Source organism: Corapipo altera, unplaced genomic scaffold (assembly GCF_003945725.1).
Source record: "Corapipo altera isolate COAL_440 unplaced genomic scaffold, ASM394572v1 1, whole genome shotgun sequence".
In the NCBI taxonomy this organism is placed as follows: Eukaryota; Metazoa; Chordata; class Aves; order Passeriformes; family Pipridae; genus Corapipo; species Corapipo altera.
The window spans coordinates 35,803,397-35,819,993 of NW_020884873.1; the positions used below are offsets into that span (position 1 = coordinate 35,803,397).

Genomic DNA, 16,597 nt, shown 5'->3' on the forward strand with positions numbered 1-16,597 from the left:
TTAATATTTTGTTGCTGAAACACAGATGCCAGCTAATTACTGCAAGAGGCTGCAGCCTCTAAAGCAAAAAGTGTCTGCACAGACTAACTTACTCACTGACCCCAATGGGGTGATTAATAGGTTGAATGCTAAGCTCTAATGAGGATGGCAGATCTTAGATGTTTTCAGGTTACCTTAATTAGTAGTATGATGAACAGTGTTCATTGCAGATGTATGTATCACACTTCACAGTAAACAATATACCTTGTACTCATGGCCTGAACAAGTATTTCACATTGCAGCACATCAAATATGAAGGAAGAATCAAACCACTTTCAGACAATAAAAACAATGAAGTGACTTCCTTCAGAAATGTTTTTCCTGATAGCTATTTCATATTCTGCCAGTGATTGTCTAAATGGCCTATTTTTTAGGAAGTAGTCCTAGAGAAGGTATGGCTTCAAAGAGTGTTTATGTCAGGCAGGGTCGTCATTCTCAGCATTTTAAAATCACGAGTCCGTAACTAGATATCCAAACAACTTTGCCTACTGTTCCTGTGCTGATAATCTTCATAGTGATTGGGGTAGGTGTTATCAGAATGAATAGCAAATAATTTTGTAATTTTTAATGTCGATGTAGAGATGGAGTTACTATGCTGGTACTCAGAACAGTAAAAGAAGTATTAAAAAAAAAGGCAGGAGTACTAAATCCTTTGTATTTTATATAAAAAGTTGTGCACATTGAAACTCACAGATAAAAATGACCACACCTAAATGTCCTGAGATTTGCATCTGTACTGTTAATAAAACCTGGGTGAACTTTGACCTGACAGAAACAGCATAAATTGCTATTCAAAGAACATAACAAAACAGCACCTGTGCTTTAAAGCAAACCTCCTTCACATGATTAAAAGAGCCCAGGTCAGCAAGTCACAGCACAGCAAAAGCAGAAAAAAACTCCAGCCTTTCAACACTTGTTTTTTCCATGTTCCAGATGGGTTCAGCACTTGTTCAGGGGCCTCCACAGTTACAAGTTACAGTCTACAGTGCACGTGCTGATGCACCTTTAAGAAACAGATACATTAAAGGGGACCTGAATGTGATGGGACATACCCGATCTTTTACTTCAGTCTTATTTGTACTGAGTTACTTCTTCACCTGGTGAATCACTTGCCTAGTGTTGCCAGTCCTATAAAATCCGTTATATTTCTCTACTAGTATATGAATAACTTATGATTCTCTACTAGTATATGAATAAAAATAGATCAAAATATCTGAACAGGAAGCTTTTGTTGATATTGATTCCTCTTGTCAAGATGTGTCTCTGTGACTGCCAGCATTTGAGAAAAGATCCATTTTTCCATCCCATCAACTGAAAAATACTTACCTGAGGTGCTTAAGCTAATGCTATGCTGGCTTCAGCTTCACTATTATAGTTAGAGGGGAAAAAGAGGTACTTAGAGAAAGCAACTCAGGTAGCCTGAATTCCTCTCTGTAGGAACGTTCCTCCCTTCCCTGACTACTAAATGAGTTGGGGTCATTCATGTGTCAAAACTTAGGTAGGCTGAAATTACCATGCTATGAGGCTTCATGCACCCTTCAATAGATCATTTGTAGGACCTGATAATACTTTGCTGTTACACAGATAACAGTTCTGAAAAATACTGGAGTGATGCTCTTCAGTGATTAAAGAGTTTCAATCTCAATATGCTATTGGGACAATGTTTTCAGTTTCTATGTATATAGATTTATACATATACACACATTTATAAGTCTATGCATTTAATAGCTCCATCACTCAAATAGTCTGAGATGTTTCAGACCTTGTAACTATCAAAAGAAAGGGAAATGCCAGATCTATTGCCTGAATTAATCTCTTATTCAGACCTCTGGACTGCTTGAATAAGTGTTTTGCCTAAGCAGCAGCTAGCTCTCAACAATACTTAAAAAAGAAAAAAAATTCTGAAAAAATGAAGAAACCAAGCAGAATTTAACAAGTTAGTTTTTGGGGCTGATAGACACAAAACCTGTCAAAGCAGGTTTGACAGTTCTTAAACATAGCTTTATACTTTAAAATCCTTTTTCATCTGTCTTGTTCTTTATTTGCTTATTCACAATAAAAAACATATCATCGAATTTATGTTCATTGTTCAGTCCCAAAAATAAGATTGTCTGCATCTTAGCTGTCATACAGATGGCTTGTTTAAAACATCACTCTTGGCCTAAGTGGAAAGTAGGATTTTAGGACAAATGAGGACAAGATGTGAAATCCCTGACTACAGAGGAATACCTGTGCCTGAATAATGAACCCTATAAAAAAATAAATTTCTATGATTAAGCTCTATCATCAGATATACTGAGAGATCTCACCAAGGCAGTGAAAACTGATGAAATGTACCCCCAGACCCAGATGAAGTTACTTGGGCATTGATTTGTTGGAAAAATGATTCTCTCAGGAATTGTGAATTCAGGAAAAAACTGCAAAATAGAGTTAGGAAGAGGATCAAAGAAAAGGTCCTAAGGGGAAAAAAAATGCTTTAAGAGCATAGGAAAAAACCCCAAACAAACAATGGTATTTACAAATTTCACAAATCTCTTACCTCCTGCATACATGACAGCCAACATTATCGATGATATCCAAGCTATCTCACTATAAGATGTGTGGAAGATTTCTTGTATTTCCTTGAAGAACACCGTGATGGCTTTGGGGAATGCATAGGAAAATCCAATGGAAATAAAAGCCCCAAAGACCACAACCCATCCCCAGCCTCCATCAGGAGGTGGGTAATCTGGCGCTCCTGTTGCTGGTGGCATTTTTTGGTCTCTATCTCTTCGCCAACTAGACTGGAAAAGAAGAAAAGAAACAGGGGTTTAGTTTTCCCTCTTTTCCATATCAAACTACAGTATTCAGTCATCATCTGCAGGGATTATAATGAGTCCTCAGAGCAAAGACCAATTTCCAGCTTTCATGGAATCACAGAACACAAGTACCTGTTTTTAGAAGCAAAACCTGTTCTGCAAAAAGATTTTTAGCAAGAATATTTCCAATAGCCTATTTAATATGTGGCAACTGTTACAAATCACTGATCTCAGTCACTAAAGTTGCATTTGCAATTATTCACTTATTGGAAAGTGATAAGTTTGTGTGGGTTAATTTACATAGTTCTACCATCTACGGTATGGATGGGAAACAATGGAAAGAAGTTACATTAAATTATAACTAAATGCCATTGTGTTAGCAAGATTTATTGGTACCACAGCAAAATCATCAGCAACAGCAGAAAAGAACAAATTGCAAACAACTGAACAGCAAGTTCTAAGCAGAGATTTAAAATTCCCTGTGTACCCATAAGTAAATACAAAATATTAAAATTCCATTTTGTACTCTTGTTTTTCAAGATTTTCATCTTCATATTATAAGTTATGTTGATATTATTTGCAGGATCAAAGTGGAGTTTGATGGAGTTAATTTTGCTGTTTCCACATGTCAGAAGACATCAGGAAACCTTTCCCTAATAAACCTCACAAGCTTTCCACAGCTATTCTCTAACTTAGAATTGACCATAGAGATGCCAACAGAGTGATATCTTATAGAGGTTCTGAGATGTGCATTCAGGCAGCTCAAGAAATCATAGGTAATCCACACAAAACTCATAAGACCTGAAATAAATGTCACCCTATTAGTGTCATCTTCATATCTAAAACCTTAAGTTTTCTACATTCTGCATTTCCTTTAGAAAACATGTTTAGAAAACATGTAGCAGTGATAATTCATTTTTTAATTCTGAGATTTTTCCACTATCAAATCCCTTTATTATTAAACACAGTCCTGCAGTACACTGTGTTTTCTTCTGTGTAATCCAGCCTACACAGACAGTGTGCAGTGCAAATTCCTCCTTCCTCTCTGTTTCTTTCTCAGGTATTTAGACAATTTATTATTCTTCACTGGTCTCCTGTTGTACCAGTATCGAAAGCTGTGGATGATAACAGTGTTTAAGTTGCTGTTATGCTTATGGTTACCAGTAGGTCTCTACATGATTTCTTCTGTGCCACTTACAGCATATTCCAATTTCTCGCAGTAAACTGCATTAGCAGTGGGAGTGATATGATTACCTTAACAAAAACTGAAAAACTAACTGCGTCAGCTTATAGTAGTCTCTTGGGATAGTGCCTGGAGTATTTCAGGCTAAATACCATGTAGTATATGCCACAAAACAAGCAAAGTGTTGCTTTTAAGATTACCTATCACTAGGGGATAGAAACCCACTGTACTTCTGATTCTCCACTTTACTTAAGCGACTGTAGATATCAGCTACAGTCTGATGTAGCTTGTAGACTTTTTGGGGGAAGCTAAATCAAGGACTAAAACATCTGGCTTTTATGAAAGATAAAAAAAAGCCCAGGTAGTTTGACTTCTGTACCATATAATTGAGATTTGCTGCTGGCAGCAATAGGTATCTATTTCTCTGTACACAGAACATTTAAATCTTTTTATGTGCTTGTCCAGAAAGAACCTCTGTTTCTGCTTATCCTAGTTACAGCTTAATAATAGTTCACCAACATACATCAGAGAGGAAAACCTGGGCCTGCCACCAGGAAAAGTTGGACAAGTAGAAACAATTCTGGTTGCTGAGACTTAACTTCGGCAAAGCAGTTAAACATTAGTTTGTTTTTGCTAATCAGGACACATAGGAGTATCTCAGAAAGCCTACTATAATTTAGAGCACACATAATAATGATCGATTGCATTCAAAAGCACAAACTTCAAACTGGCATGAAAAGCAGAACTGTTTTTAAGTGACAGTAAACAAGACAGCTATCTATCCCAGAAAACAGTTGTTCTGCTCATCTGAGAAAACTTTCGGTTATTTCATGAAAAAAAGTTCAACTATTGTTTTCTACACTTCAAAGGCTTGAGCATATTTGTTTTCATATTTACTATTCAGATGTCAACACTTCTATTGCTATTACAAATTTTTGTAATGGCACACAACATCAACACATTGCTCTTCACAACAATGGAAAGGATTTATCAATTTATTAAAGAAGCACTCCTTCTCCTAAAAATAATATACAACCACTTTGAAAAATCACAGCCACCATATTACTCAGAAGAATGTTGAAGGTTCCCGAATGTCACTAATGAATCAATGCTTTGGTTGGTTCATTATGCCCCTTAGGGCATAAGAACAGGCTCTCACAATTCAGTGCTTTCCTCCCTTCAAATGTTTCACAGTAAATTAAGAAGGCATTAAGGAGCCAAGCAAAGGGGCATTGGCTGCTCCTGTTCCTCAGCCTAGAGGTTAACTGCTTCAAAGCCCACTGAAATGGTCCTGCCTGCCAACCTGCACTGGGCATTACGCTGTCACGAAGAAGAGCCTGGATCATTGTATCTCACACCTCCTGTTTATTCCACAAAGTAGAGTTAATAATAGCTTCCCTGATATTCCTTTATGATCGTCCTGGCCAATTTTAGCTCCAGTTAATAAAAGGTGAACAGGAAAAAAATTATGTTTGCAGCCAGAGGGAAAAAAGTATTCATTTTGTCAGAAACATCAAATCCAGCACCTCAAACATTCCATACCTGCTCAGGAGCTAAAGCTATATTCTGCTGTAAAATCTGCACTTAATATCTCTGAAACTGAATCCTTCCTGAAGAAGTCTAGTCCATTAATATACCTAGCTCTAACCTAAGCCTAACTAGTCAGATTTGAGTAGTATAGGTAGTATTCAGAAAAGTGCAAAATCCATCACCAACCAAATCAAAACAGGATTTTACATGAGTGGATACAAATGTTAATAAAGGAAGAGGCACAAAATGAAGGAATAAAGCAGTGACAAGCAAAATGCCTTTTCAGAACTCTTAGTTTATTATGGGCTGGGGAGAATAAAAAGAAATACGGTAGAAATCATAAAACCAGGCACATGTGATAATGTTAATGTGAAGGACAAAGTGCCAGACCAAAAGAAAAAAAATAAAAAGCAGCACTTGAGTAAATGAGGGTCACCACCACTGTTTTTAGTCAGTCATATGAATTCCATCATGTGCTTAAAGCTAGCAAGCGAGCACTGCTCATATCTATGCCTTTATAGGCAAGCAGTGGGTGAGGAATGCTCCCTGCCCTCTGCCCAGAAAAGCAGCGGGGGAATAGTGACTGAAATGTGTCCTGAGCGAGGCCATCAATCTCTCTTCTCTCTGTCAGATACACAGAGATTGCTCAGCCCTTACATACCGAGTCAGACTGTGCAGAAGGATTTTCTCCTAAGTTCTTTCTAGTTCCCCTGTATAAATCCCATTTATGTAAGCAGTGAACAAGAACATAGCTTACTGTAGTAAGACCTGCGTGCTTCTACTAAGAAACAACAGGAGAGAGACAAGAGGGCACTTTTGAAACATCTGATATTCACTATTTTCATTGTGTAGTTTTCAGCACATTTGAACTTAATCAGGCATATGAAAACTAGTGAATGAAAGAGAGAACGAGAATGGGAGGGAAGGGGAAAGTGAGGGAAGGAGGGAGGAAGGAAGGAAGAGAAAGGAAAAGAAGGAAAATGAGGCGGAAAAGAAAAAAAAGGAAAAAAGCACCAAGCAAACAACAAGGTCAAAACAAACTAGGAATAAATGCTACAGACAAATAATGTACCTTGATATCATGCACTGTAGAGTTCAGTTAGTTATAATCAACCTTTTCAAACTGCTCTTGTACCCATGCTTCATTAATATTCTGCAGTTGCCAGCTGCCAGAATCAGATATCAATAAAACAGCTTGTCAAAGACCCTTCTAAGAAGGGGTTATGTTGCTCTCTTGTTTACAGAGACTCTGATTTTACTGGGAGATTTAGTTTTGTTTTTCTGCAATATTAGAGAAACTGTTTGCTTTCCAGCTTTGATTTTGTCTGCTTTGTCCTGAATGTGCCCCATCACCACTTGACTCAGCAGCCATTTCTCCCAAAGTAAAAGAGCTGGCATGTGAAAAATCTGTCCCCAATTGCTGTAGGATACTGGGAATACTTGGCTTGAGTGCACTACACACAGTGCACAGTTTCACACAGTAAGCCAAGAACCACAAACAGCTTTGCAATTTTGACCAATATCAGTCATGTAACATCCCTGTGGGCTGACTGAGTAGCATCATCCACTTTTAGACATGGGACACAAATGTAATAACAGGTTAAGTAACATAAGTCCTGTCCCAGATCAGTGGCAGAGCTGGGATATGGAGTAATGCCCAAATAAGCTGTGAGTTATGACTAAAATTTTTAAGTATATGTGTGTTTTAGAATCTCGTTAAGTAGCAAATTCAGATTAATTGTACTGCTTATACTAGAGTAAGGAGCACAGGTAGGGTACAACGTTTGCTTTACAGGTTTGAATAGTTTGCTGCTCCAACTTACCTTTAACAACCGTTAATTACATTGCTGTATTTGAAATAAGTTAATTTGCTTTAGCATTAGTAAAATAATGAGTTATATAGGAATTATACTCCTATAAAAGATCCTTGCTTAAAAGCTGCAAAATTTCCAATTTTCTTATTTTTATTAACAACTCTAATGAATTCCAAGATGGTAGAATAGCAAGTATCATCTCATCCAATGGTATTGCCTCAACAAGTCCGCCAAGTTATTGTCATTATCTTGGAAACAATATTCAGTTTTTGAAAAAAAACATACCTTGTTAGTTTTGTGAGATGGTTTTGTTCTTTCTCGTTTGGGTTTTTTTTCTGGAGAGAGGGAGGATGTGAAAACACTCTGACTACAAGGTATCAAGAGAGCCTGTTCTCTGCTTTTAGCTCTAACTATTCAGATCTGAAGGTAAAGTAGCTCCTAATGAGAATGGGCTAATTTTTCTGAAAGAGGAAAATAGTCTCCATTTTGTCTGTATTCAGAGATTAAGGGGTATGTGATGAATGAAACCCAGGCAGACGAAAGATACACTCAGAGTTTGACTTCACTGCCTTTTTTCCACTAGGGTCTAGCCTGCAGGACAAATACACCAAAACTGCTAAAAGTGTGCCTAGGTTACCCAGCATTTTAGAAAGATGTTGGGTTTTATATAGTTTCTCCAGCAGGCTTCAATCAAAGGATTATGTCTATGAATGCTTTCCAGACTTCTATGTGACAATAACATAAATTATATATAGTATAGTATATTAAAATATATTTATGAGGATTATGTTAGGATTTTCTATTTTTGCTAAAAGTTTTGCTAAACCCCAAAACAACAAAATCACCTGCTTTATTTAATTTTAAAGCCTATTTCACTTCAGTCTTTAACAGCACAATATCCAATAATATTAAAAATATAACTACAAGTATTTTAAGTCTAAAGCTACATCTTCTTGAGAAAAAAAATTAAACTTTTTTTGTTCTTGAAGAGGAGATGAAGGAATATGGAGTTATTTACAGTTAAGAATAAGAATCTATTGCGATATACTTTTTAACCCACTGAACCAGTAACAAGACAAGTTCTTGAAGACAGTGTGGGAAAGTAAGAGCCCCTCATACATCCAAAGCAAACATTCACATCACTGTTCCAACTGTCTAGGAGGTTGGCAGAGGCAGGTTCTGTGGAGGGAAGCAGAAGGGAGGGAAAGGCACACGCTGTAAGACAAAAATAAATAACCAATCCAAATAACTTTCTTTCTTTTAGGGTCTGGCATTTTAATAGGCTGATTCTTAGTAACACCATCAACTGGGCAGATAATTAGATGTAAAAGCAAAAACTGTTTGCTAAACAAGGATGATTACAGATGTGAGCTCCTGATGGCTGTGGGAATACGGGAACGTCTAATTCACTTTTATCAACAAGACTGGAATAAAGGCACATCATGTAATTCCTTCTTCCTGTTTGAGGACTCAAAATAGTATTACTGACACAGAAGTGATCCCTGTAAGATATTGCCCTATAAATAGCAAAACCATATAAATTATGCTGTTATTGTAATTAAAATTGCATTTGCACTAAGGCACTAGTTCACCATGGTTTAAACAGAAGCTGAAGCCAAAACCTAAATCAGTCAGTGAGGCTTTTACAATACTGGAACCCCCATCTGAAAAAATTATATTGAAAATATATTGGAATTGTTGCAACATTTGAATCAGATTTTGAGCACTGCTGAGTCAGTAGTGAGATGACTAATGCAAGATGTCAAAACTAATATTAGTGTAGCATTTATAATTAATTTGTTGTTGGGGTTTTGTTGGGTTTGGGTTTTGATTTTGTTTTTTCTGTTGGTTTTTTTTTTTAACTTCATACGTTGTGCTGCCACAAATTCTCCTAGGGAACCATTACCTGTATTCACAGTCACAGTCATGAGTTGGACTTCCATTCGTCATGTCTTCTGTTATTACCTTTTTTCACCTATTTTAAGGGAAACCTAAATGACTGGCTTACTGTGGATGACAAAATACCTACATGACTGCAGTTAAGTGAAATGAATTCTGACCAAAGTGATTGCAATTCTGTTTTAATTACTTCAAAAAACCCACTCAATACAATATCTAGCCCAAAGAGGTTGGCACTCTGCCCAAATTGAAGTGCACTGAAATTAAATGTTGATGGCTAAATTGAGAATGTCAGTGATTCAGTCTGAAGAATTAATCAGTTTTAACAATAAGTTGATTGAAGTTGATGAAAAATTCTGCAGAACTGAAAAAAATAAACAACCAAACTAATCAGCCTTTCAAAAAAACCCAAACCAAAACTTTGTTCTGCTATTAAAGGACTAGTTTTAATAAGCTCAGCTAAACACATCCTCTACAAGTCAAAGTCTTAGCTCTCTGTACTGCAAGAACATTGATCCACTTACTAATTAATTTCTAACCACTTGTATCATCTTTTAAATTCTAGTACTACTCCCTCATATTTAACTATGGTAGTAACCAGCTTTACAATTTGTAGATGCTTCATATTTTAACTCTTTATAGACCAATTTTTAACCATTTTTGATAATATTTACCTTTCCACTACTTCAACATCTTCTCTAAAATTCACATTGAATAAATGCTATAAAAAAAAGACTTCTGTAAACTTTATCAAAGTTACTATAGGTTCTTGAGATTAGAATCCAGCCCCTGCTATCTTCTCTGCTCCAGTATTATGGCTGAGTGCACTTTTTGTATATGTCCTACCACTTGTCTGAATCCTGGCCTGGAAGCATCATCTCACACATACTGGGAAAATATTTTTCTTCTATTCTTGTGCAAACACATGATTCCCATGGGTGGAAATAGTTACTAATGCTTAAGTCTTAGTGACAACTTAGATTATGTAATAGGAAGTAAACTGATCTGGATTCTGTTCCTAAAAGCATATGACAGGGAATATATGGCAGGCCAAGGCTGGAAAATAACTCCAGACGGCAAAAGTTTACACAGGGTTCACATTTCATTTATTCCTGCCAGTTTGGAAACTGTTACTAGTTTAAGAATTTTTTCTATATTATTAATAAAATGGAAAAACTTAGGAACGCTTCTGATGACATAAGTCTTTCAGAAGTGTGAACTGGGAAAGTAATGAATTATAAATCATCTGTTAGCAAAGCTACAGTTAGCTTAGGTACTATATAGAAAATTATATAAAAAAGGCAAAAAGGAAAATGGCAGAGCTACCAAAAATTACAATGAGGTAAATAGCTTTTAAAAGAAATTACTTGGTGACTATGACATCTTGGAAAAAACAGAGTTTCTGCAATTGTGGGTATCCAGTCTAAAAACTCCCCAGGATCTAGGTCATAAGTAAGACACCATTCAACCAATGCAGATTTTAAAAACTGTGTGACACTAGAGAAGTAAGCCATCTATTTGTATGAAATAAAATTAAAAACATACAGATAATTCAAACTGAAAAATCCACCTGATTCAGCTGTGCCTTTAAAGGCTTGATGTGTGAGCTCTTTCTGCCAGTAAAAGTTAAAATGTGAGCCATTGATTCCAAGCACAATATAGCCAAAAAAATAAATTAATCCAGAAATCCTTCTAGAATTACTAAAACATACTAGGTTAGGAGAAAGAAAGAAAGAAAGAAAGAAAGAAAGAAAGAAAGAAAGAATGAAAGAAAGAAAGAAAGAAAGAAAAAGAAAACTTCATCTGACTTAACAGATTTTAGCAGACATGTAAATTTTTTATACATTTATAAAAGCATTTTTAGAACTGAATCAATGTTAGCTTTATAAAACAAAGTGGAATAATTTTAAAAATGGCAACACTTTTATCACAGACATATCTGAGAATTTTCTCAAGTTAGAGACATTAATTTTCATTTGATTAATCTCATGACCACTGATATCCACGGCTCTGAAAAAGCAAAAATGACAGCAAGGTTTGCTCCTCTCTCCAACCATCTCCAGTTCCAGGTAGATAGATATGGTAACACAGTGCTCATGTTTGAGTCCAACCAGGGGCCATCCTTGAACATGCATTTGCCATTTCTTAAGTGCAGAAATCAGATGTTAATGGTACCTTGAGAGCTGTGCAAAGGAATGTAACATTTCTAACCACCTATCATTAAAGTTGACAGCTATGTCCACCGCACTCAACTTGCAGTCTTTCTCATGTTGATATTTATGCTGGTAAAAGATCATAAAAGAAGGTCTATTCCTATTTGACAATCCATAACTTTGAGTAGACACTAAACAAATGGGGAGGCATACATTTACAGAGGACAGTGTAGTACTACAGAGGTACACTAGTCATCTCTTGATGACTAAACATGGCTAAAAGGAACAGATTAGCTATGTTAGCCCAGTATCTCTTTGAGGTAACTTAGCTCTAATTGAGTATCATGGCATTGTGCTACGTAAAATAAGTACACATATGATGTTTATTTACCCAATCTGGAACACGATGATAAAAAATTCATTTGAAGTATGTACCAAAACTAATAAAATTTAGGCAATGGCAATGTTCTAGCACAAACAAATAGAGGGAAGGAAGAAGTTATGATTGCATTTGATTTCCATAGGAAGGAAGAGGATGTTTAATTACAAACTTACTATGTACTTTGTCCAAGTGTTAATGAGATGACCTGCTGATATATATACAAAACAACTTTAAAGATCAAGATGGCTTAATCAAATTCTGACATGTATTCCTCCACCCATTGTAAGAAATTGAACATGGGGAGATCAAAAACCCTCTCTTGACTATTATGGAGGACACTTTTTCCTAACACAATAAGTACACAACACCCAAAGAGTACAACACACTGCTGTACTTGTCAGAATGTAGTTCTACAATGCTACAGCGAAAAACAACCTTCAACTAATTTCCAACAAACTTTAGAATTTATCAAGAGTTTAATATAAATAATATTGTTTGTACATGTATCATTTGCAATTTTTTACTCTGCCATTTACTAAACCCTCATAGAACATCCAAATATATACACAGAGCCTGTGGTTCTGCTCTGGTGCAGTGGCACTGAAAAGTTGTTTAGTGCTTGTCAATACACTCAGAAGAGATGATCAACCACTGCAGGATGCACAAGAAGTGATAGGTAATTCTCAAATCCCTCCTTTCTCATGCTGACCTCAACAATTTCTGAAGAATCTAGAAACCAAATTTTTTTCACATTTTTGGTCATATTTTTCATATTTGAATCTCCCATTACAAATTTTCCATTTAATGCCAGTATTATGCATTTCACTTAATAATATCCATTTCTTCCCTTTGCAGTGGGAAACATAAGCCTTCTGGAACATAAGCCTTTAGACATTAACTTACCAGTTATCTCAGCCTGGTGTGAAAGTGCTCCTTTCAAACAATAAAACAAGAGGAACTCCTTTTCTTACTATGGACAAACCAAATGCACCACTGTCTGGGTTGCAGAACCAAAAAGCAGACCTGAAAACTGAAGACCTGAAGTGCAACAATCTGCTAATTACAGGATATAAAATTGCTACTGCGTTAGTTTTGTTTTAGCTGGCAAATTTGTCATTTTGCTTGACAGAGAATACAGGGTAGCATTGTTTCATTTCTCAAAAGCAACCTGATAAATCCAATACAAAAATTTGTTTTTGTTGATTTATGTTGGACTCTAATTGTAAAACTTCTCCCATGGACCAAAGTGCTTTGCTCTAAATAACCCTTCTTTGCCAAAGCCATGCCAATATAAACAGATTCACAAGCATCAGGTTTTACATTTCTATAACACACAAAGAATCACACAGAATATGCTGAGTTGGAAGGGATCCATAAGGATCATCGAGTCCAGCTCTTAGTCCTGTACAGAACCATCCCCAAAAGTCACACCATGTGCCTGACAGTATTGTTCAAATGCTTCTTGATAATGTAATACTCATTATTGTCATTAGATCAAAAGAATTCAAATCCTCAACATTTCACTATAATAGCTACATAGAAACAGCAATACAGTTTACAAAAGTATATAGTAAATGAAACAAGTAACACAAATATCTCTGTGGCATTTGCAAGCTTCCAATTAGCAAAAGGGCACAGTAAAAATATTCACAGAAGAGACTAGTTAAATCATATTTATCTGGAAGCTTAATAAATCAAGAGCAAGGTATATCGAATGTAGGGCAATGAGCACATCAATCGAAGAAAAGAGTCTGTTGTCCCTTTCAGGACAAAAGTTTAATCAGTTCAGAGGCAAAACAGAGTTGTGGTTTTCCTAGCAGAAAGCAGATATATGCACATTTCGTTGTTCATATGATTTCTATTAAAGGCCAAACTTTCTATATACAAATTTGTTCATAATGTGTAAAAACATGTACAGTACACTCCACATACCTATTCATTTTGTCTAGGAAGTGGCAGCGGAGTTTTGTAAATCTCAAGGGTTTTCCTTGAGAATACAATAAAATGCTGGGATTCACAGTCTAAGCATTATAGTCCGCTGAAGATTACTCTTTCAATCTTCAAGACAGTAATCTTCTCTGAGTACAGAACTCCGAACTCTGGAGTTTATATGCTTTTCTAAAACCTTTGAAGACCCCGCTTTTACTCATTTCCATTGAAGTCTCAAACTATTATCCTACCTATGCATAGGTATGCACAGACTGTCCATAGAGCTCCTATACATAGACTTTTACATACAGCCCAACTGACTTCAAAGCAGAGTAGATGAATTTAAATTCCAAATCCAGGTTTCTAATTGTTGTTTATCTAGATCCTTTCTCAGTCTGCAGAGGAAACAACCACCACCTTCTGGGATGACTGGGTTTAAGTGTGTTTTTTTTTTTCTTTGCAGATTCTTCTCCAAACACACTTTTCAATATTTCTCTCACTTCTCAGAATATTACTAGACACGCTGTGAACTGTTCCCAAGAGGAAGTTGTACTTGTTGTAGTTTGATTCAAGCATAAAATCTGTTCAACCTTAGCATTATTATTCCCTTTTCATGACATTTTGCAATTTGAATATTAAACATGGAATTTCGGGTGTGCTCTTTTTTTTTTTCTTCCCAGTAAGTTATGCATTATGAGATTCATTAGTCAACAAAATGTTTTTACTAAAATAGAACGGTTGGGTAAAATGAACGCTGCCCTGATGAGCTCCAAATAAATCTGTATGGCTTTTATGTGTAGCAAAAGTATGGATTGTTTCTTTCCCTTCTGCCTAGTTATAGTTTACTCATTCAAAAACCATGTCTGTAAAATGCCACTTATATACTTATTTCATTGTTTACATGATAAAAGAAGCATATGATGGAAAAACATACCTAACTTGTGGGTTTGTGCCTGTGCATCTGGGAACATGTACTTATGAAATGAAATTTGAATGCACGGAATTTTTCATTTGCCCTTTGTGGGAAAAAGTGTGATTGGGCCCTGCAGAATAAAGGTGACTGTTAAAAGATGCAGCACAGATAAGTCTTAAATTTTTAGGAAGTAAGAAAGGACAGTGACAGAATGTACCTGTTCAGGTTTCCTGAGTAAGTATCAGAGAGTAGGATGAAGCAAATAGTGCTGTTTTCATCTTCAAAATGTGAGTAAAGCTGTAACTAATTTTCTTTGCAAAACAAAGACCTTTCCTTTAGAAAAGGGCTTTGGGGTGGAGTACCTAAGATATCATCCAGCTCTGACTATTTATAATTTTTTCAATCGGCTCTAGCTTCTATCTGTTACACATTTGATCTAAACCTGCTGTGTAGGGTTAGCTGCATTCTTGCACACATCTGCGGTACATATACATTACAAAATAGACATTATTATTGCCTATGATACTGTGCATATTTTAAACGGTAAATTAGCACTGAGTACTGTTTAATTTTCCATTAATCAAGAGAAAATATTTTCTAGCATCATCCCTAAATAAGATTATTTTAGGATTTTGTCATATGTCACTTCATAGAATTTTTTACAACTATTTAAAAGAAAACAACATAGACATGCAATGATGATGCACAAATTCTGTACATAAATGAATAAAAAAATATTTTTTAATATACACTTCTTCAGTCATATTTCTGGAAGAGACAGAGTGGTGATTCCATACACTAATTCAATAAACGAGCAGGAAAACAAAAGTATATAATACAAAAGTCTGCTTTTGAATGATAACAAACTTTTACATATTTTTGTCACTTCTCACGTCACATTTGAACATGCAGGTGGTGGTTTCTAACAAGTGTATGCTTAGGTATCTATGTCCTGCAAAATAAAATGAATGCTCACTGAAATTAAAAGAAAAAGCTCCCTTGAACTTCATTTGGATTTGACAATTACTTCTGAGATGGAAAGCTGTCCCCAAAAAATAAAAGATTAAACCTTTTTTATATAGAACAGATACTGTAATAATTGAATTGCTCTTAGATATAAAATGAACAGATTGAAGCTCTGCATTCAGAATACTTGTTCTGTTATACTTAATTTGTATTATTAGAGAAGTCAAACATAGAGTTACAACATAGTTCTAAATAAAAGAATTTGACCAAAATTGTGTCCAGAAGCACTATAATAAAGAAAACATAAATAAATAAACCAACCAACCATCACTGCTGTCATGTAAAGCTGCATCGCTTCTGTGATCCAGAAAAAAAACATATAAAACAAAGCACTCATCTCCTTTGAGGAACATAGGATAAAATTACATGTAAAACAGATACTAAAGTAATACTTTTTTAGATTCAAGGATAAGACTGAGTGATTACTCATTACTTAATGCATAGCAGATGTATTTCAGACCAGTGGCTGGATCACCTAATATAAATAGTGTTGTTATAAATGCTTCTGTTTATCCGGATATCAAAAATATCAATAACCCCCTCCCCACATATTACAACTATCTGCATATTTCATTGCAATGGGTTGCTCTTATGTTGCTCATATGTTAATGCAAATAGTATGGAATTATTTAGTTGATTTGGTTTCTTTTAGTTATAATAAAAACATTTACAAGTTAACAGTTCGAAAGAAAATCTTTACAAAGAGTATATTTCTCTAAAAACCTAAAGAAGTGAAATAGGACAATAACCTCTGTCAATAATTATTATATAATGTCAAAACTTATTCAAAATTGTGAAAATTACATAGACATAGTAATGATGTTGACATTAGCCAGACAAAACATTGTACTTGGGCCTCTGTCCTATTCACATAAGGAAAAAATAACTTACAGTTACATACTTCATATACATTATATCTCTACAAGTCTTT

The 16,597-nt window shown here is 35.4% G+C and overlaps 1 protein-coding gene across 2 annotated transcripts in view; it reads right to left on the reverse strand.

Moving 5' to 3' along the window:
• SLC16A7 (solute carrier family 16 member 7) overlaps positions 1–16,597 on the reverse strand; it is an 80,640-nt gene that overhangs the window by 32,238 nt on the left and 31,805 nt on the right. For both annotated transcript variants that reach the window (XM_027656671.1, XM_027656680.1), the window contains exon 2: positions 2,579–2,822. In XM_027656671.1, the coding sequence (XP_027512472.1) occupies positions 2,579–2,792 (214 nt within the window). In that variant the 5' untranslated portion in view covers positions 2,793–2,822. The remainder of the gene's footprint in view (positions 1–2,578; positions 2,823–16,597) is intronic.